Below are 21,649 nucleotides of genomic sequence, written 5' to 3'. Positions count from 1 at the left end.
ACTGCATGCGTTTGTGCTTTGTATACTAGGCAATGTTTGTGGTAATAGCAAGGAAATCAAAAGTAAAAACCGGAGACCGAGACCACAAAAGAGACCCAAACCATCCACAAAACCAACCCCACACATTGACCTGTCAGACCAGGATCGCCCACAGGCCATTTATATCCTGCTGTGTTACCCAGAGTCCACATTTGCTTTCCACCTTCAGTCTTAGGAGAGGTGAGATGTTTTTGATGTTTCTGACAACTCTCTACCTTAAAATTGAGGGAGTCTTAAAAAATATGTGGGCAACACCCAGCATTGGTAACATCTTCAGGGCATTTCCAAAATGTCCATTGTTAGACCTGGCATCATTGGCATGAGTCTCTCCTCCATTTTTTCTGTTTGCCTCCTCTGTTTACGATGTTTTTGCTGGTATATTGCTTTGGGCACTGTGCCACTGCTGATCAGTGCCACAGTGCAAGTGCTCCCTATGTGAAATTGCTGTATTGATTGAATTCCATGTTTGGCTTATTTGGTTTACTATTAGTCCCTAGTAGAGTGCACCAAGAGTGCCAGGGCTTGTAAATACAAATGCTGCTCGTGGGATTGTAGCACGTGTTGTGCCACCCACAAGAGCGGCCTAGTAAAAGTATGTCTGAAGGTCTACCATTGTTAGACCACGTGCAGTCTGACTGTCAGGAGGACTGCGCAAGTACACCTACTTGCCAGTCCCTAAACCTTCCCTTAACTTCATGTTAGTCACCCCTATGGTAGGCCCACGGGCAGGGTGCATTGTAAGCATAAGGTAGGACAAGCCTGACAAGGTTGGCATGTCCTAATAGTGAATTACAGCCATATTCGTTTTTCACTATTGTAAGGTTACCTGCTCTCCATCAGTTAGAATGGGCTGCCAGGATTATTAATGCTATAATCCTAGCGGGCTCGGGGAGCATGGTGCAATGTCGAGTTTGGTATCCCTGAACTCAGGGTTTGATAACGCATCCGTTTGGGTGGATGGTTTTTGGACTCTGTGTTTGAAAATAGCACTTTTAGAAAGTAGCTATTTTCTTGTCTAACTGTCTACCGGTCTCTGCTGGTTCTGGTGTGCGTGTGACAGGAGCTGGGTGGCTCCAGAGGTCTGAATGAGTCAGTGTGGGATGAGTGGGGCATTTGCATTGAGTGTAGGGGAAGAGTAGCTCCTGATAGCCTGCCCTGCCTGATACAATGATGGCTCCGCCCCCCTGCCAGGCGACTGATGACTCTGTGCCTGCCTGGGACTTTCCTGGCCCACCTCCTGCCGGGCAACTGATGGCCCTGCCCCTGCCAGTGACAATGCTGGCTCCGCTCCTGCTGGGCGGCTGAAGACTCTGCCCTGCCCAGTGAATAGGCCAGGTGCCTCGGCCTGACAACACCCACAACAAACCCAAGATGGGGGGAAATTCCCCTGCATGGACAAAGGGATCAAAGCCAAAAAGGGGTATAAGAGAAGGACCACTGAACCAAGAATTTAGATCACTTCTGACAAGGAAACCTGAACCAAGGACAAGAAGCCTGCTGATCCAAGGACTGCCTACCCCTTCTGCCAGAGTGCTGTTTGTTGGGGGAATCCTGCAGTTGCTTCTTTATTTTTGCCAAGGAACCAGGTGAGAGGAACTGAGTGTGTACTCTCAAGCTTTGCTAAAGAAAATCTCCAAGGGCTGGAAGAAGTGCCAGCCTCATGTTGAAGTCACAGGGCCAAAAGACTTCATTTATTTGCTAAAAGTGCTTGTTGCTGGAACCTGAAATCCAGCACCTCTGAAGAATCCAGCAATCTCGACGCCGACGGACGCCACCGAATTCAGCTCGACATCGTGAGTAACGGCTCCAGTGTCCCGCACCTTCGACGCCAGCCGCCGGGCCCGATCGACGCCAGTAGCGACGCCAGTGAGTAGTGAGTTCGGCTCCAGCTCCAAGTGACCCTGTGTCGACGCCGCTGCTGATCGCACCGACATCGAGCCCTCTCGACGCCGTGAGCGCTGCTCACTCTTGCAACATCATCATCGACATCGACGACGACGCCGTATCCTGCTTCATCTCGTGAGCGCTGCTCCTGCCTGACTTCGGTCGACGCCGCTGCAGATCGCCCCGACTCCGAGGCCCGATCGACGCCGAAGACGTGACGCCGGACATCTCGACGCCGCTGATCATCGAGTGCTTCACTTTTCCAAGGTACTGTGTTGTTGGGGTCTGTGCGACTCCGGGCTCGGCGTAGCGCTCCTCGCTGTCGACGCCGAACCTTTGGATTAACTTTGCCTCGACGTCGTGTGACTCCCGTGTGAGTTACATTGTTGCCAAGAACTGTGTTTTAAAGAAGAAGAGTTGCTTTTGATACTAAAGACTTTGTGCTAAGAAGAAACTACGCTTGAACTATTATTTTTCCTTCCAAGAGTATTTATTAAGACTGTGGTATATTTTTGTCGTTATTTGGTCTTGTGCTAAGCCTTATATAAAAATCCTTATTTTTATAATACTACTGTGTCGTGTCCATTTGTAGTGTATTCACTTTATTACTGTATGTGGTCATAAATGCTTAACGCACTGCCTCTGAGATAAGCCTGTCTGCTTTGCCAAGCTACCAAGGGGGTGAGCAGGGGTTATCTAAGTGTGTGATCCCCTTGCCCTGACTAGAAAAGGTGTGTCCCCATTTGTCAGAAGTGTATACCTCTGCCAACTAGAGACAGCCGCTTCTAACATCCATATTCAAAGTTCAATTAAGAAATGTGTTTCTTTCACGACAGTATCTGTGCCACAGGTGTGGACTGTTCCATGTCATGTGGCAGAATGCGCTCATATGGTGTTAATCAAAGGATTCCATTGTATTTGCTAAACATCAAATGAAGGCTTAGAGGCGGGGGAAGAAGCCCAAAGAATTAGGAGACAAAGTTTGACATTCGGCACGTGATTGACTGGGTAAGTAAGATGTTTTATTGCATAAAATCTGACATACAAGTCATGAGGCTGACAAGGAAGCCCTCTAAAAGTACATTTCACCTGTACAAGATAGAAGAAACATTGGCAAAACCAAAATGTCACTCCTGTGAAACCTATTTGCTTTGTCAATGCTTGTTTTTTCCCTACATAGCCACATTGAGTACACGCAAGTCGCACCCATTTTTTAATACATTTTCTTATACTGTAAGAAAATCAAGCAGAAAGACACGTGTCACTTAGCCATACTTCCATGAGACTGCGCGAAGTGCTGGTTAAGACTTTCTTCAACATCGGACTAGTGATCTGTAGAAAAAGGCCTAAATGGTCCCCCTCCAGATAACGACATGGATGGATGCTGCATTTGCCGTGAGGGGTCAGGGGGAGGTTGTGTGAGCGAGAAGTCAAGAGGTGGCCAACCAAAAGAATCAATTGATGATGTCCTCTGGGAGGGAGGCAAGCACCAAAAGGGGGGACAGATGCGCAATATTAACTAACCAGATTAAAGTAATTTTAAAAAGCAACCCAACAAACCAACCAAAAGTGGTGGGCGTGTCTAAAGTCCCTGCTAGTCCATATACCGAGTACAGCATGCCGATCAGAGCAGCGCATGCGCTGCCCAAGATCAACATAAAAAACAGCTCTCTGACATCCGACAAGCACTACTGCAAAGTTGCTTCGGACAACACAGGTTAATGGAGTGGCAGGCACACAGGACACTGGGAATGAGGGCGATGGGGCTGAGGAGAGGGGTCAAATGTATTGCGACTGTATGTATTGCGACTTATATAGCGCACGTATCACCCGAAGGTATCAAGGCGCTTGCTTAGGGAACCCGTCCTGGTATTCCCCTGTGAGATACCCCGGCAGGGTATCCACAAGGTGAAAGCCAGGCATCCCGCCGCGAGGGGCTGTAGTGGAGATTAAGCTAGCTATTGCCCAGAGTCGCAGAGTTTGACCCCGTGAGTCGAGTAGGCACCGGAGCGAGAATTGTCAAGTCTGTGGAATTTTGAGCCCGAGACCCGCCGAGGCGGGGAATTGAACCCTGGTCCACGGCAGATCTCAGCTTCCGGGTCTGCCGCCTCTAACCACTGAGCCACGCTTCTCCACTCCAAATGAGTGTCCTGGAGTTGTTTCAGCCACAGGGGAGGGATGAGGCATTGAGAAGCGTGGCGTTATGGCCACAGCTGCCCTGGGAAACCAAGATTGTATCCCGGCGTCCTCTCAGCAACCTGTGATTCTGAGCAAATCACGTAATCTCACAGTGCTTTCAAAATAAAATGTGACCTTGTGTAATATATATGGGGTTCATATAAAGCACTCCAATACTTAAGCACTATAAAAAACAAGCATTTGCAATGCAATAGGTCTAGCATTTATTAAAGTTAGAGCTGTTGGCATTGAAAATGACAATTTTTTTTATTTGTGTTTTTTATACCAATGGCAACAGTGTAATGCAAATATAATTACTTCACTGCAAATAAAAAAACAAAAGTAAAAAACATTGTCATTTTTAACCCCAACAACTTTAACTAACAAATACGAGACCTATTGCATTGCAAATACTAGTTTAATTTACCAATCCGAAGAGGGTCTTAAATTAATAATAAAAAAAATAGCAAGCGATTGGTTTTGTTAAGTTTGAAAAATAATTGGAAAAAACAACTTTGGGGCTACCGTGTAAAGGAAGAAGGAATGGGTCAGGAAGGAAAGCATACAAGCGGCAGAACATGGAGCACTGGTAGATAAGCAGTTGATGAAAGGGACAGGTGCAAACAAGCTAGGGAGAGCAACACGAAGCATAATGGAGAGCAACACATTGCACAGGAAAGAAGCACAGCTAATTTACTAATGTGAAAGGTTCTTAAATAAAATATACAAAAAAATACGCGCAAGCAATTGGTTTTGTTAAGTAGAAAAAAAGAATTAGAAAATGGGACAGAAGAAGAGAAATGCGGCATTGGGACAGCTGCTTGCATCCATTTTGCATTCATGCTCCTTGCTTGAGCCCTCACTGTATGCGCGCCGCCCCCTCCCAAGTTGTCGCATAATGTGCGTGCGCCCAGGCAAGTATCCGCTGTAGGCTTATAGAACAGCCTTGGCAATTATAAAGGTACTCCTTTCGCTTGTGATTCTTAGAAGACTGGAGACAGCGCAATGACGATTTTATGTGTAGAAAAATCGGGCCCATGTGTTGTTAATGCAAGCTGGTGCCCGCAAAGTTAACGTACCATGAGTGTTGTGGTGGCAGCCACTGCCATTGTAAAACAAAAAAGCATTTGCAATGCAATAGGTCTCGCATTTACGCCAGACCTATTGCATTAGAAATGGTAGGTGCACAACAGGATGGAGCGAGAAGGCACGGACAGCAGGAGGGCGGGGGAAGGGGTATGGGGAGAAAGCACAGCAGGCGAGGGGTGAGAAAACACGGACTACGGGAGGACGGGCGGGCTGGGGGAGAAGGCATGGACAACTGGAGGGAGGGCGGGGGGGGGGGAAAGAAGGCACCAAAGCACGTCTTGCCTGCAGTAAGAGAAGTTGCATAATGAAAGTAGTGCTCACAGCCTAAATAACACGTACCATGTAGCAACCGAAGTGAAGGGGTCAGTCGCCATGAAAGGTGACAAATGAAGAGGAGGCGGTACTAAGGAGGGACTAACAAGCCTATAGATGAATCAGAAGCCAGCATTTAGGATGGACAATGACACAAGCCAATGGCAAAAATGGACGGAGAGTGGGCGGGGCTTCTATTCCCGACTGTTCTACAATAAATCTCGCAGAGCAGCGCATAAGTGCTGGCACTAGACTCGACCTAAAAAGCTACCTCCGTTTTTATTTTAATTTATTAAAACATTGGCGGCTGGCCCGCCCTCAGACGGGGACACTGGGAGGACCGTGTTTGAAGATTTATAAAAAAACAATAATGCTCAAATGGGGGCTGTGTTACAAAATCATGTGCGGCGCCCGTGCATAGTAAATTAAGCGGGCGCCGAGATCAAGCTCTGCTCCCTTGCATATTAAATTAGGTAGGTGTTGTGGTCAAGCGCGGTGCCCGTGCAAATTAAACTAAATTAATCAAGTGATCAAGCGGGCACACGAAACAAAAAAGTAGCAGGGTCAAAATTTGCGCTGAGTCATTCCAAATTTACACAGTACTGCATTTCAAGCTGCTCAAAGGATAATAAAAAACGTCCACTCAGCGTTTCCAGATTTGGAGACAGGATTCCCCAAATATCATAAATGACTAAGGCTTTATCCTGAGCACCTGTCCTTTTCATAGCATGTCCACAAATGTGCTGTAGTAGAAATCTTCACTTTATTTTCAATAAAACCATAATTTTAGCCAACACGTGCTTTGTCGTGTGGATAGTATCCCAGCGACTTTCTCAGGGCTACAGAGAAACAAGTAAAAACCCATAACTATCTTAGCCGCTGCCCCTCACTAGAGTTAGTATGGTGTCAAGTCAACCATAGTAAAAGGATTGAGGAAGAATTGTGATCATAGGTAATAATTAAAATACAAAGAAAATATAAATCATAAAGAGGATTCAAAAGTACACCTCAAGTGTCATCCCTTGTGCGTCTCTCTCAGCAATGTGAAAGAGCAAAAACCACAGAGAAAAGCATGTGAATAAATAAGAAGGAGGTGAAACACTTCCAAGTCACCATTAAAATCCCTATTACAAGTAATTATGTCAATTCATCAAAATAATCACAGTAAGGACAAAATTTCAAGGTCTATAAATACAACTGGAGGTCCTCTCCGACTACTAGGCATTAATGTGTATCGTTAGCCTTGATACTATATTAAAGGAATCAGCACCATAACTTATCAACAGAAGATATGTCTTGTACCTATGGTTTCATAGTTGTCGTTGTCAAAAAGGCACTAACCTGCGTTCCCGATTGCTTCACCTTGATGACGAAGACCGACTAGGGATGACAATTCCCAATACCCCCTGAAAACTAACAGCGTGACTCCCTGGGAGGAGACTAAAAGTCAATCTGAAAGTCTCCAGGGGAAAGGAGTTGGGGTGGGAAGAGAGAGAAACAGAGACAAAAAGATTCCAGCTGTCTTCTTTTTGGGGAAATAGGATTTCTGATGATTGGGTAGAATACCGGATGCCGGGATTAATATCATGACTGAACTATCTTGAGTGTCTTGAGTCTTCCACTAGACTCCTATCTATGAAGTACAGAGACAAAAACAATAATGCGTAAACCTGCTTAATTAAAGCCTAAACACAATCAAATCATTTATCAAACCAATCTTGAACATGTCTCTTTGATTATCCTTACCTATCTAACAATTCTGCTGCGCCTGGGTTATGTATTGCATAACAACTCTAATATTGGTTGAGCAATCTGTAATAAACAATGGCAGTATAAATATCACTGTATAAAATTTCACATTAATTCAACAATATTATTATCTCCATTAACACAATATAATGGTTGGGTACCTGAATCCTTCTGTGTACCTCTTTAGACTCTGATGTCACGATTTTGAAGAGTTGGCTGAATTCTTGGCTAAATAATAAATTAAATGAGTTAAAGAAAAGACAATAACATGAAATAGAAAATTACATGAGGATGCTGTAAACCTTGACGTTATTTGCTTGTGCAACTTATTGTCCACTTTTTAAAAGCCCAACCTACAATGTTTCAGTCTGTATTTTTGTAGTGTCAATTTTTTCTTCCAAATATGGTAATTCCTACCACAGTATTCAAATGCGCATTCCTCTCTCTAGTTTGTGAGGTTATGTTTTTGAAATAAAAGCGATCAGCAGAATAATGTCTTGAATCTCCTTAGCGAAACAAACTCACCGTAGAACTGAAGCTTTTTTCAAGAATTCTAAATACTCTTTTTTGTTTGCTCTTTTGTTTCATGTTATACGGTACCGGGAAGACGTCAGCGGGAAGTCATCCGTCCGGAATCAGGAAGTCAGGAGACTTTTCTAATTTTGCATTGAAGGAATGTTCATGTAATCTTTGTAAAATGGCGCGGACATGTTGAATGTGTTCTTGTTCATTCTAGGAAAAATGTGAAAATTGTCTATATAGACAATAGCACAAACATCCAAAAAATCATGTAAGACTTAATTGATAAAATATTGGAATGCCGCTGGGGCATTACATAACCCGAAGGGCATTACATTATACTCAAATGGGAAACATCCTTTACAACGAAAATTTTACCACGCAGTACCTCTACAACGCAGGTATTACAACGCACGTCGTTACAACGACTTGCGCTGGAGGGCGCTGTAGGATAGGGAATAGTTTAATTTATTATCCAACACCTTCCCTACTATCCACGGGGACTGGAGTTGGAATAGTAAATAAAACTATCCACTATCCAGCGCCCACCAACGCAACTCGCTGTAACGACTTACGTTGTAATACCTGCGTTGTAAACGCATGCGTGGTAAAAGCATGCGTTGTAACTACATACATCCTACTCAAATAATCTGAATTTTGTGCAAAAGGCAGTTTTCCATTTGTCGCCTTCCTGGACACAAATGAGGTGGTAGGCACCCCCCCAAGTCCTATTTAGTATACATGGTAGATCCCTTAACTTGATTTAACAATACAGGGATTAAAAGCAAAGGATAGCAATTTTTTATTGGAACTTTGTTTACTGTGCGGTAATCTATACATGAGCACAGATTTCCAGATTTTTTTGCCACGAAGAAAAGTGGAGAGGAGACAGGTGACGTGGAGTATCTTATAAAACCTAATTGTAACAATTCATCTAGATATTTTCTCAGATATTGTTGTCTCTGGATCGGTAAGGGCATATATTCGACTACAAGGCAAGTCTGCTTCTGGCACTAGGTCTATTCTACAATCATACGCCCTATGAGGTCGCAATTGTGTGGCCTGTACTGGTTCAAATACAGCGGAGAAATCCCAATACTTTTCTGGTAAGATTGCAGTTTGATCCAATGTGGGGGCACAATATAGCAGATGAATGGGATCTTGTGTCTCCTTATAACAGGGTGATCTGCAAAATGCGGAATCCAAGGTTACAGTTCGTTGAACCCAATCTATCTTTGGGTTATGCAGTTCTAACCAAGGAATACGTAGAAAAATTCCAAAGGTAGGGGTATCAATAAGGTCAAACATTGTTTGTTCTGTGTGACCATTTTCACTGACCGGTATCAAAGGTGGGGTCTGAAAACTAGTTTGGCCAGATGACAATGCAGAGCCATCAACTGCCCTTACTGGCCCCGGCTGTTCTTTCGGAATGTGAGTAATGCCAAATCTTTTTGCTATGGTCAAGTAAAAAAAGTTACCTGTAGCAACTGAATCAAGTAAAACGGATAAACTATATCTTTGTTGTTCAGAGATAATAAAGGTAATTCCTTGTGGCTAGGAATACCATTGAGAGTGTTAGTAGCATACTGAGAGACCTTGATGTCATTATTTCCCAAAGTAGCGATTTCTTCATCCCTTGAGACATTTAGTTTTCCGACTCACTTGGATTGGAGGTTGCGCAAGCTATTGATTTCTTCTGTTTAGATTTTATTGGGCAATCTCGAGTGAAATGACATGCCTTGCCACAATAAAGACAAAGATTTCCTTTCCTTCGTCTATCTTTTTTTTCTGTTGTAAATGGGCCTTTGATACCTCCTGTTTGCATAGGTTTAGTTTTACCCTCGCTATCTTTTTTCTCAGACTTAATTGTAAAAAGTTTAATGTCATGTTTGTCATGTTTTCTTTCACCAAGTCTATGATCCAGTTTTACAACCAAATCACTAAATTAGAGTAATCGTCAGGTAAATCTACAATGTGGGCTAAAGAGTCTTTTAGGTCCTTCCTTAAGCCTCGGTAAAAGAGAGAAATATGCTTCTCCTCAGGCCAATGAGTATCTAGCAAAAGACGGTTAAATGTGGTCATGTAAGTGATGAGATCCTTAAAACCCTGTCTCAAATTTAGAAGTTCATTATCACTGGCCTGAATGAACGTGTGACTGGCAAATAGACAAGACATGGCGTCTTTAAATCGAGTGTAATTATGTAGAAGGGGATCATTATTCTCTGTTAGAGGTATTGTCCAATTTGCAGCTACTCTGCCTAGATATGAAATAATAAATGTAACGTTTTCGGTATCAGAGGGGAAGACCTGTGGTTTGCATATAAAATGCAACTGACACTGACTCATGAAAGAAGCAAATCTCGAACTGTCACCTAAAAACGCTCAGGGTTGGCCAACGGAACAGGACTTGAACTAACCATGGTTACTTGCACATTTTGATCAGAGCGTTGATGACTTGGATCTGATACTGAGAAAGGACTTTGACCAAATTTTGGCGGGGCTTTTATAGGACAGGTGTCTGCATTTTTGGGGTCTCTCCATTGTGTGAAGCACGACCTAGCCTTCAATAATTCCTCTCTTAATGTAAGATTTTCTTGCAAATATGGTAATTCCTACCACAGTATTCAAATGTGCATTCCTTTCTCTAGTTTGTGAGGTTAAGGCTTCGAAATAAAAGCGATCAGCAGAATAATGTCTTGAATCTTCTTAGCAAAACAAACTCACCTTAGAACTGAAGTTTTTTTCAATAATATCAAATATGCGCTATTCTGTTTGCTCTTTTCTTTCAGGTTATAACGACTGGGAAGCTGTTGGAGGGTAGTCATCCATCCAGAACCAGGAAGTCAGGAGACCGATGCGGAGCTGCCGATCTGGGGACGCCGAGCCAGAGAACTGAGTTCAAGTTCAAGTTCGTGTATTTATAAAGCGCACTACTCACCCAGAGGGTCTCAAGGCGCTGGAGGGAGGGGTTTACTTTTTATCGAATAGCCATGTTTTCAGTTCTTTTCTGAAGGAGATGTGATTCTGAGTAAGGCGGAGGTGGGTGGGGAGTGAGTTCCAGGTCTTGGCAGCCAGGAAGGAGAAGGATCTGCCACCCATGGTGGTTTTTCGGATGCGCGGGACTGCGGCGAGGGCTTGATTGGATGATCTTAGTTGGCGGGTGGGATAGTAGAAGGACAGTCGGGTGTTGAGGCATTCGGGTCCTAGATTATAAAGGGACTTGTGTGCGTGGGTAAGAAGGCGGAAAGTAATTCTTTTGTTGACGGGAAGCCAGTGGAGGTTTTTTAAGTGACCGGTGATGTGCTCTTGGCGCGGGATGTCTTATATGAGTCTCGCTGATGCGTTTTGGATGCGCTGGAGTTTTTTCTGCAATTTTGTTGTAATTCCGGCGTAGAGTGTGTTGCCATAGTCCAGTCGACTCGTGACCAGTGCATGGGTGACAGTTTTTCTTGTTTCGAGGGGGATCCAGCGGAAGATCTTTTTGAGAATGCGAAGGACGTTGAAGCAGGAGGACGATACGGCGTTGACTTGTCTGGACATTGAGAGGGAGGAGTCTAGAATGAAGCCAAGGTTACGTGCATGGTCTGTGGGTGTGGGCGCAGAACCCAGAGCGGAAGGCCACCAGGAGTCGTCCCAAGCTGAGGGGGAGGATCCTAGGATGAGCACCTCCGTTTTGTCTGAGTTGAGTTTTAAGCGGCTCTGTTTCATCCATTCGGCTACTTCTTTCATACCTTCGTGAAGGTTGTTTTTGGCGGTGTTGGGGTCTTTGGTGAGGGAAAGGATTAGCTGGGTGTCGTCGGTGTAGGAGATGATGTTGAGGTTGTGTTGGCGTGCGATGGAGGCGAGGGGACTCATGTAGACGTTGAAGAGGGTGGGACTGAGTGAGGAGCCTTGAGGTACGCCGCAGATGACTTCGGTGGGCTCTGAGTAGAATGGGGGGAGTCGGACTCTCTGTGTTCTCCCGGCTAGGAACGAGATGATCCAGTCCAAGGCTTTTCCTTCTATGCCGATGTTGTTGAGGCGTTGTATGAGGGTGTTGTGACAGACAGTGTCGAAGGCGGCGGAGAGGTCGAGTAGAATGAGGGCCACTGTTTCACCGTTGTCCAGGAGTGCTCGGATGTCGTCGGTCACCGCAATGAGGGCGGTTTCGGTGCTGTGTTTGGCTCGAAAGCCGTTCTGTGAGGGATCCAGAGAGTTGTTGCATTCAAGGAAGGCTGCTAGTTGGCTATTGACGGCTTTTTTGATGACTTTGGCCGGGAAAGGGAGTAGGGAAATGGGTCGGTAGTTTTTCAGATCTGAGGGGTCTGCTGTTGGTTTATTCAGAAGGGCGCTGAGTTCGGCGTGTTTCCATATTTCTGGAAAGGTGGCGGAGTCGAAGGAGCAGTTGATGACATCGCGGAGTTGGGGAGCGATGATGGAGTCAGCTTTGTTGAAGATGAAGTGGGGGAAGGGGTCGGAAGGTGAGCCAGAGTGGATTGAGTTCATGAGGCGGATGGTGTCTTCAATGGTGATTGGGTTCCAGGAGTTGAGGTAGTTAGTTGGAGGGGTGGGATCTGAAGTGGGTGGGGTGAGTTGGTCATTGGGGGTATTCTTGAAGCTGTTGTGGATGTCGGCAATTTTGTTGTAGAAGAAGGAGGATAGCGCATCGCAGAGGTCTTGGGAGTTAGTGATGTCGTTGGATGCTGCGGGAGGGTTGGTGAATTCTTTGACGATATTGAAGAGTTCCTTGCTGTTATGAGAATTGTTGTCGAGACGGTTCTTAAGTGCCGATTTCTTGGCGGATCGGATCAGTTGGTGGTGTTTGCGGGTGGCTGTCTTGAGGGAGTCCATGTTGTCTGAAGTTGGTTCTTTTCTCCAATTCTTCTCCAGGGTGCGGCATGTCTTCTTGGATTTTTTGAGGTCATCATTGAACCAGGGAGCTTTTTTGCTGGATGATTTCGACTGGTGTTTTTTCAGGGGTGCTAGTTCGTCCGCACTGTGGGTAATCCATTGCCTGAGGTTGGTGGCCGCTAGGTCTGGGTCCGTTGCCGGGGTGGGAGTGTTTTGGCTGAGTGATGTGAGGAGTTGTTCGTGGTGATTTTGTTCCATTTTCTTTGGGGAATGGGTTGTGGACGGTTGTGGGTCAGGGTTGTTTTGTAGCTGAAGTGAACACAGCTATGATCCGTCCAGTGGAGAGCTGTAGTGTGATCGAAGGAGATGTGCTTGCTGGAAGTGAAGATAGGGTCGAGCATGTGTCCGGCTATGTGAGTGGGGGTGTCAACAAGTTGTTTGAGTCCGAGATTGGACAGGTTGTCCAGAAGGGTGGTGGTGTTGTTGTCGTGAATGTTGTCAAGGTGGTAGTTGAGGTCTCCTAGGAGAATGTAGTTCTCGGAGGCGAGGGCGTGCGGGCTGACGAAGTCCGTGATGTCGTCACTGAATTGAGATCGGGTGCCTGGGGGCCTGTAAATGAGTGTTCCTCTAAGTGTGGTCCTGGGGTCGGTGTGGATCTGAAAGTGGAGGTGTTCGGCGGTTGCAAGATTTACGTCGGAGCTGGTTGTAATTTTGATGGTGTTTCTATGGACGATGGCGATGCCTCCTCCAGTTTTTTTATTGGTGCGGTCTTTTCGAATGATCTTGTAAGTGTCCGGTATGGCTATGGCGATGTCGGGGGCAGAAGATGCATTCATCCATGTTTCAGTAAGGAAGGCGATGTCAGGTGACGCAGTGTCGATTAGGTCCCAGAGTTTGGTCTGTGGACCGAGCGGGTGTTCAGTAGGATGCATTTCAAGTCTTTGGGTTCGGAGCTGTGTGTGGAACTGAAGCCAGGTAAGTGCTTGAATCAACAACGAGGCCAAGCGCAGAAAGGTGAATGGGAGGGGTTTAAATAGGCTCCCATTCACACATTGGAGATGTTTACATATACGCGTCTTCAGCAGTTGCCACGTCTGAGGTTCATTGATTATGCATGAGGCTCAACTGTCTTCTGAATGCGTGAGAGGCTCATGAATATGCATAAGGGAACACATTGTCAAAAATACAGTAATTATACAAGGAAATACACGGTGTCAATTTTGATGTTACAATACACATGAAAATACATGTGCCAACCAGTATCAATCTTGATTTCACAATATACATAGGTAAACGAGTGATCATTTCTTCATCTACAACATTTATTTGAAAACAGTGGGTGCAATAATTAGACATAGAAACATGATGCACTATTCTATCAAACCGCAAGAATTTTGCTGGCTGGCATTTTAAGGTGGACAGGGAAGGAGACGGGCATGTGACAATAAGCCCATAACAGTCGTCCTAAACAATGCTTCCATCAATAAAATGGTGGTCTACTTTCTGTAATATATAACTACTCCAATCACCACATACTTCATATTAAGGAGAAATCAATGTAAACAATTTAACTGGAGTCACATGTTCTAATGTTATGAGTTAGTCAACATAGTAAACAACACAGGTAAAAAGTCCAATCGTCATGGGAGGTTACAAATGCCGACAAGGCGGTACTATACTAAGGTGGACTACTAATTCTATTCATGAATCAAAAGCAACCATTTAAAAAGGACAGTAACAGGTGCCATTAGAAAATTTGGGCGGAAAATGAGCGGAGATTCAAGTCCATACCTACGATTTTCGCAGGCACGTTCGTAAAAATCGTGGGACTTTTACAAAAGGTTGAATTTTCATCTTTTTTGCTAATGGTGAAATCACAATATTATGGGGGATCTGCTCAATACCTAAGCTGAACAATGTCAAACTCCCACATGTATGCAGGTGGAGCAGCAGAGTCGCCCTCAGTCACCTGTGCCAGCCGCCGGCTATGTTAGAAGAGAGGAGGGAGTGGTGACAAAGGGCCTGATCCCGCCCCAGCACCGCTTATATGAATATCTCCTGGACCTGTTTCTACCTCCTGTTGGCCTTCTTGTCTCCTGTCCTGTGGATGGAGCAGAGGAGATTCTCAGGTAAGTTACCTCAAAGTGCTACAACAGTGTCTGTGTAGAGAAGAGGTCTTCAAACTTTTGTCGGCTGAGCCCCCATCTACCTCCACCACCACCAAAGCCCACGTCATAAAGGGCAAAGAATATTTGAAGCTGAGGCAAGTCCATTCACTGAGCCTTGGTAAAGCACTAAACAGGTAGCCCTACCCCTTTACCTGTGACATCGAAACAGTAGTAAAGGCATACATGCCAACATTTTAGGACTGAGACGTGGGAGATTTAAAACAAAAAAATCGGGAGAATGAATATTTCCCATTGACTTCTATTGTAGAAAATGCTATTTCAGGCAGGAGACAGCTCAAAGCCATTTTTGGCTTGAAAATCTGCAGTCTCCTGCCTGAATCGGGTCTATTGGCATGTATGGTAAAGGTCAAAGGCCAAACAAAAGCCCAAACAAAAAGCACTACATAAAAAGATACCATCTAGGGTCAGGTGTTTTATTTTAGATGATGCAGGTTCTTTTAGAAAATCAAAAATATGAACTTATGGCGCAGGTAACTCTTAAATGTAATACACAATCCCATTCTAAACAACCTCTGCAATTTCCCCAAATTGAAATGTTATTCTTGTAAAATTGTCTTGTTATTAAACGCTGCTGACTGTCGGTTAACATGAACGTGTTAATTTGAGAGCTATAACCAGGGCGACTGGAATTATGCTCCAGGAGAGGCCCAAGATATACATGGGTTGCACATTGTCTTTAAAGACGTGCGAAAAAGTCGGCCGTGCCAGAGATAAGACTCCAGATACTGCCCAGACGAGCCCCCAGCAGCTCGAGCTGCAGCAGCAGCCCGGGCTGAGACACACAAAGCCTAATAGGCCTGGAAGGAACAATGGAAGGTTAAGTGGTGGGGTGGAGTGCGAGCCCCCCCTGAGGGGATGTTGCACCCCCACAGTTTGAATACCTGTGGTGTAGAGCGACACTTCATGTAGTCAAACTAGCCCAGCCCTGTGAAGAGGGGCAGATGAGGGACTCACCCTTCATGCCTTACCTGCCTCCCTCCACCTTGAGCATTCCCGCCCCTTTCAGGGCACTTGGACACCTGAGGAGGGGCAGAAGTGGAACCCGTACTACAAACCACACCCCTTCCAGGGCCTGATGTCCACCGCTGTCAGCGCAGTCTACAGTGCGTGCTCCATTTCTAGGTCTGGCTAGACAAGGCAGCTGTTATAAACCTCATGTAACCCCAAGAATTGCAAAGCCAATCGGTGAGCTTTAAATCGTCCAACAAATGTGAACCCAGAAGCAGGAACTAGATCACTGATTGCCCTGGTAATTCCTCAATTCTCAGGGAACTGTCTGGTGATAGCACTATCACGCCCCGCCCTACCAGCAGTTTATCAAAATCACCGCAATTGGAAGTGCTGAACAGGGACACTCTATGTTCTGGGCGGCGGGGGGGGGGGGGGGGGGGGGGGGGGGTTGGGGGTTCAGGGCTTGCACCTACCTCACCTTTAAATGTTCCCCCTGATAAACAGCAGTCCTGTTTATTCGACTGACCACACACATACACGTTTTAAACAAACTGGCACATTAACTGAAGTAAAGGAAAAGAAGCGCAGAAGGCGTCACGCACCACGTATGTTCAGGGCACCTTTATTCTCAAAGACATCATGTGACAGACATGGAAAACGATGACCCACTCCTTTTAAATCTGAAGAGAGTTTATTTATCTAACATGTGGGAATGTTTCACATTAGGGCATAAGATCACTCCACAGAGTGGCATGTATCAGAAGTGATACCTTTCAAACATGAACTTGGGAACATTCATGCAACCCTCCCCCTCTCTGAGTACCAGGCCATGAGTGAACCGGGAACCAAGTCGGGTTATGTGAACCCTATTTCTGGCCCAGATTCTTCATAGAGCAACATTACAACGCACCCTGAACTCATGTATTTCAAGGACTCTCCTGTGATAATGAAGACAAGCATTGGCATAGCCAATAGGTCTCGCCTTTGGGACCTTATAAGTGTTTAGCCATGCAGCAGTTGTTGTTGCACCAAGAATATTGTGCTGGATAACTAAACACTTATAAGGTCCCAAAGGCGAGACCTTTTGGCTATGCCAATGCTTGTTTGATTGGGCAGGAGTCGTGTGCTTCCACAAAAAAGCGCTTGCACTTCAGAGAGCTGTGATTATTTTTTTATTTATCCAGTTGCGTGAGCTTGAACTTTCAGGGACACACAAAACATTGTAATGCTATTAAAATACCTTAAATAAGTAAATAATGTACGATGCTTTTCTGTGGCAGCAGCACAGATTGGAGGAGCGCAGTCATTAACCTACATGGGTGTTTAGGTCTGGACTGGCAGTGCAACATTCACCTGAACTTTTCACTTAGACCAATATTATTCAACAGTTCTTTGCTTCCATAAAATACAACCCTGTCTCATGCTAGATACTTGTAATGCTTCACATGACCACACAACATTCATTTAAGCCAGACCTACTGGAATTGCCAATGCTTGTTTAAAGCATAGCTTTAAGAATGCTTCGCATCTGCCTTTCCCTTCAGCACTCACAGTGACTTTAGAACTCGACTGTAACAAGTTATTAAAGGTAAGTGCCAACTTAATTTCTTTATTACAGACGACTAGGGACGCCACAAATTGCCAGTAATAAGGTAATTAGAGACAGACTTTATAAAATGGACTGCAGGCTCTCATGCTGTATACATTAATAACTTGTTTTTTATATACAGCACTTCCTACTACACTTTTCTAGTTTCTGAGAGCTGTACATAACAGATGTTCGTCTCACCCCACAAACCATAACTTACACTGCAGGCCTCAGGAGGATGGAATCCAGGGCCAGCTCTTCTACTCCTGATCTGCAGCCGGCACATGACACACTGAGCTATTTGGATATCTGGAACAGTCCAGTTATGTGAAGGGCTCGTCCGAAAAGAAAGCCCAGTTCTGTGGGGCAAGTTGCGCAGACACCCTTAACTAAATGAAGCCAACCATGACTTTGAAGTAAGCATGGGCGGAAAATCCGTTCCGCTCCCGGATTTTCGGCAAATTCGCGGTCCGCGAGATTCGCGAATCTCCCGCAAAATCCGCGAGCGGAACGGATTGGGTCAAAAGTTGAAGCTGACTTTTGTAACTATTTTAGAATGGCGCCGGCAAGCTGCCAGCAAGCTGCCAGAGCCATTCTAAAATAGTTACAAAAGTCAGCTTCAACAGGAAGCACTAATAGATAAAGTAAAGCAGTTGCTCGAGTTGAAGCTCAAATTCAGTTACACAATCATTAATCACCCCAAACTTGGGGTGATTAATGATTGTGTAACTTAATTTGACCTTCAACTCCAGCACCTGCTTTATTTTATCTATTAGTGCTTCCTGTTGAAGCTGACTTTGTAGCTATTTTAGAATGGGGCTGGCAGCTTGCTGGCGCCATTCTAAGTGGGGCTGAGGGCAGAAGGGCACAAAGTGGGACAGAGGGCAGGGGGGACAAAAAACGAGTGGGGCAGAGGGCAGAAGGGCACAGAAACGAGTGGGGCAGAGGGCAGAAGGGGACAAAAACGAGTGGGGCAGAGGGCAGAAGAGCACAAAAACGAGTGGGACAGAGGGCAGAAACGAGTGGGGCAGAGGGCAGAAGACCACAAAAACGAGTTGGGCAGAGGGCAGTAGAGCACAAAAACGAGTGGGGCAGAGGGCAAAAGGCCACAAACACGAGAGGGGCAGAGGGCAGAAAGGCACAAAAACGAGTGGTACAGAGGGCAGAAGGGCATAAAAAACGAGAGGGTGGCAGTGATGAACCAGAGGGCGCATCGCGGTCTCGCACAAAAAAAACCCCCGCGAACACGCAAAGTGCCCCGCGAACATGCCAAAACGCCCCGCGAACACGCAAAGCACCCCACGAACACGCAAAAATAAAATAATCCGCAAATTCGCACAAATTCGCACATTTTGCGGATTGCGAATTCGCAAATCCGCAAATTCGTGGATCGCGAACTCGCAAAATTCACCCATACTTACTTTGAAGATGCTCCACTCAAAAGAAATCCTGCCTGCCCCACGTAGCCTCAATTTGCACGTTTCACATGGGAGAAGAAAGGTGAAGCAACGGCACGGTGCAATAAAACTCTTCTCGGGCGTTCGAGGTCCTAGAGCAAGGCTGAACGTGGTGAGGTCATCCCGACAATGCCTCACCCTTTCTAATCATGGGGAGGGCAAGCGAGGCGCCTGGTCAGCCTTAGTCACCGGCCCTTTGACGTACACACAGGCACGTGCTTCCACCCCGAGGAAGCACAACACAGAGCAGGTAAATCCGTCTGCCAGATGCCGAATCAGCTTTTACCAGAACATATGATTTACTGTGGCGCTGAAACTCACCCTTGAGCGAGCCTTGTGTGTCCGGACCCGGTACAGCCTAAGACCGGAGCTCCCAGAGGGAAAAACACCCAGCTTCCGAGCCCTGCAGAGACGAACACCCGCCCCTCTATAAACAAGGAATTCAAGGAATGCAGCTTCCGCAAGTGGTGCGAACGAGAGCGAGAACCAGGCCATATTTTTTGAATTATCGGGCCCGTGTCTGGGCACGATAATTCAAAACATATGGTGCCGTGCGGGTAACCACAATCAATAGGCCACATACGCACGAGCGTGTGTGGTGAACTTTTTGAAGCCCTTACAATATGTCTCGCAGAGCAGCGCATGCACGCTGTTAGGCGAGACCTAAAAAACGAGGTAAGGTGCAGTAAAACCATTGCTTAGAATAACACAACCTGGTCAAGAGCGGAAGCTGGGATTTTACAACAAAAGTTAATGGATTTTCTTCACTTCTGGGCACATGAGATTGGAGTTTGGATGCCGGACGGAAGCCAGATCAAGGTTGGAATCAGTTTGGGCTCGAGGATCCAAGGGCCCTTGGAGCTGAGCCAGAGCTAGGCATCCGCTAAAATGTGGCTTAAAGCTTCGCTGGCTCACCCACCTCCATCAGATAATGGCAATTAACAGGATAGGGTCATGGAAAGGTCACAATTTGATCGGACAGTTTAGTAAAGGTGAAGTACTAACACAGAGGGCTTCAGTCCTTGTTTCAAGGTCTATAACTTTCTAACCACCCCTTAATTCTATTTGAGAGTTTTATATAGTGTTAGCTAGACCCAAGGGTATCAGAGCGCTTTACAAGACGTGAAAACAGGTTCAAAATTGTGATAAGCGGGTTCGTACGGGTTGACATAGTATAAATATGGGGAGTAAGAACATTACAGGATTATAGGTAGTTCAGAGTCAGGGACCATTCAAACAATATAAATGAGTGCCGTTAGCGACAAATGTGGCCACTGAGTGGGTCAAGCAGCCATAAAGATTGATTCTTGTCTGCTTGGTGGAGCATGGGTACGACAAATCAGGTTGGAAGCGAGTTGAAATATCTGCTCACTAAAAGAGATTTGAGGTTCTGATTGAAACCAGTATAGAAGGGATTACAATGGAGATCTTTAGGGGTGAGTGTCAATTCTTGGGGTGTTTCCTGAGGACAAACGCTTCTGGGATGCTTTTTTTCATTTTGAGAGTGATGAGGAGAAGTGAGTTAGAGCTTTTCAGGGCTCGGTATCTTCCTGCTCTTGAAAGTTTGTTTTCCAGATAACTCGGATAAGCAGTCTGAAGAGCTTTGAGGGTGATACATGGTGTCTTGAACATGCATCTTTCTTCTATGGGGAGCCAACTGAGACTCTTAAGAGCAGGGGAGATGTGGTTGAACTATTTATTTCCTGTGAGGAATCTGGCAGCTGCATTTCAGTTTGTACTTAGGGGGACAAGGTGACATTTCAGGGTCCCAATGATTATGGAATTTCCATAGTCAAGCTTTGAGAAGACTAGTGATTGCACTACAGTCTTTAGATCATCAGGGGATAAACTGTTTGATTTTCTTGATGTTTTAAGGTGTAGACTGCATAAACATACAAAACTCCCACTAGGCCTATATTTCTTTTTTATACATTGGCTATGGCTCTACAGGTCTATTCGCAATGACCACATAACATGATAACCTTGCAATTTCTGAATCTCATATTTTTTTATTTTTATTGATTTTTTTTAATATCCAATCATTATTTAATCAAAAAGAATAAAAGGCATTGATATTTTGTATAACATTTTTTCCTTATGCATTTCTTTTGTATACATATCCAACAATTTCATATATTACAAAAAGTCAACATGCACATAATTCTTTGACCTGGACTATTTTATCTGTTTCATTTTCTAACATTTTTGTAACCGCTATTGATTGACCACATTTTTATACTGGCCTCTCACACCAACAGTCATACTCTTTCATTCAACACACCATACCACACCCTCCCAAGTTTACATACACTACACTGATCACCATAAAGATAGATGTAAAAAAGTCTCTGTGACAGTGATGTAGGTTGGGTGTCAAACATCCAGGTCAACTCACGTTTCGGTGGAGGTGTTAGGGGTATCTGAAATGTCAAAGCCAAAGAATGCTTTGAAAATGCCCAATAAGGAACAATTGTTATTTTTTATAAAAAAATCATTTTTGAAGAATGCTCTATTGGTTTACCAGAACTGAACATATTTGTAAATTTGTTAGCTTGTCGTACAAAGAATGGATATGTGCCCCTCACACCACTCCGAAGTGAAAGGCGAAAAGGTGCGACGCATATAAGTGAAATTCAAAGATGCCAAATTTGTGTATGAAATCATACCCATTTATCATGCTTTAAAAAGAAAAGGAAAGAACCATACTGTGAATTCCAAGAAAGGTGCATAGAATATTTAAAGTGTTACCGAAGTCCCTGGGTGAGACCAAAAGACTATAGAGTTTAAAAAACCTATAATCGAATGTAATAATCAAAGTCTATGCTACTTACAGCTTCGATATGTGGGAATAATATTTTTGCATA

General features: G+C 44.9%; 1 protein-coding gene across 1 annotated transcript in view; it reads left to right on the top strand.

Moving 5' to 3' along the window:
- The window catches only part of LOC144752898 (patr class I histocompatibility antigen, A-2 alpha chain-like), a 432,525-nt gene that overhangs the window by 274,017 nt on the left and 136,859 nt on the right, over positions 1–21,649 (top strand). The window contains exons 2-3 of the mRNA XM_078640723.1: positions 10,560–10,678; positions 14,542–14,729. Of these exons, the coding sequence (XP_078496849.1) occupies positions 14,648–14,729 (82 nt within the window). The 5' untranslated portion in view covers positions 10,560–10,678; positions 14,542–14,647. The remainder of the gene's footprint in view (positions 1–10,559; positions 10,679–14,541; positions 14,730–21,649) is intronic.

The sequence above is a fragment of the Lissotriton helveticus genome, chromosome 5_1 (assembly GCF_964261635.1).
Source record: "Lissotriton helveticus chromosome 5_1, aLisHel1.1, whole genome shotgun sequence".
Lineage (NCBI taxonomy): Eukaryota > Metazoa > Chordata > Amphibia > Caudata > Salamandridae > Lissotriton > Lissotriton helveticus.
This window is presented reverse-complemented; position numbering and strand designations above follow the sequence as displayed.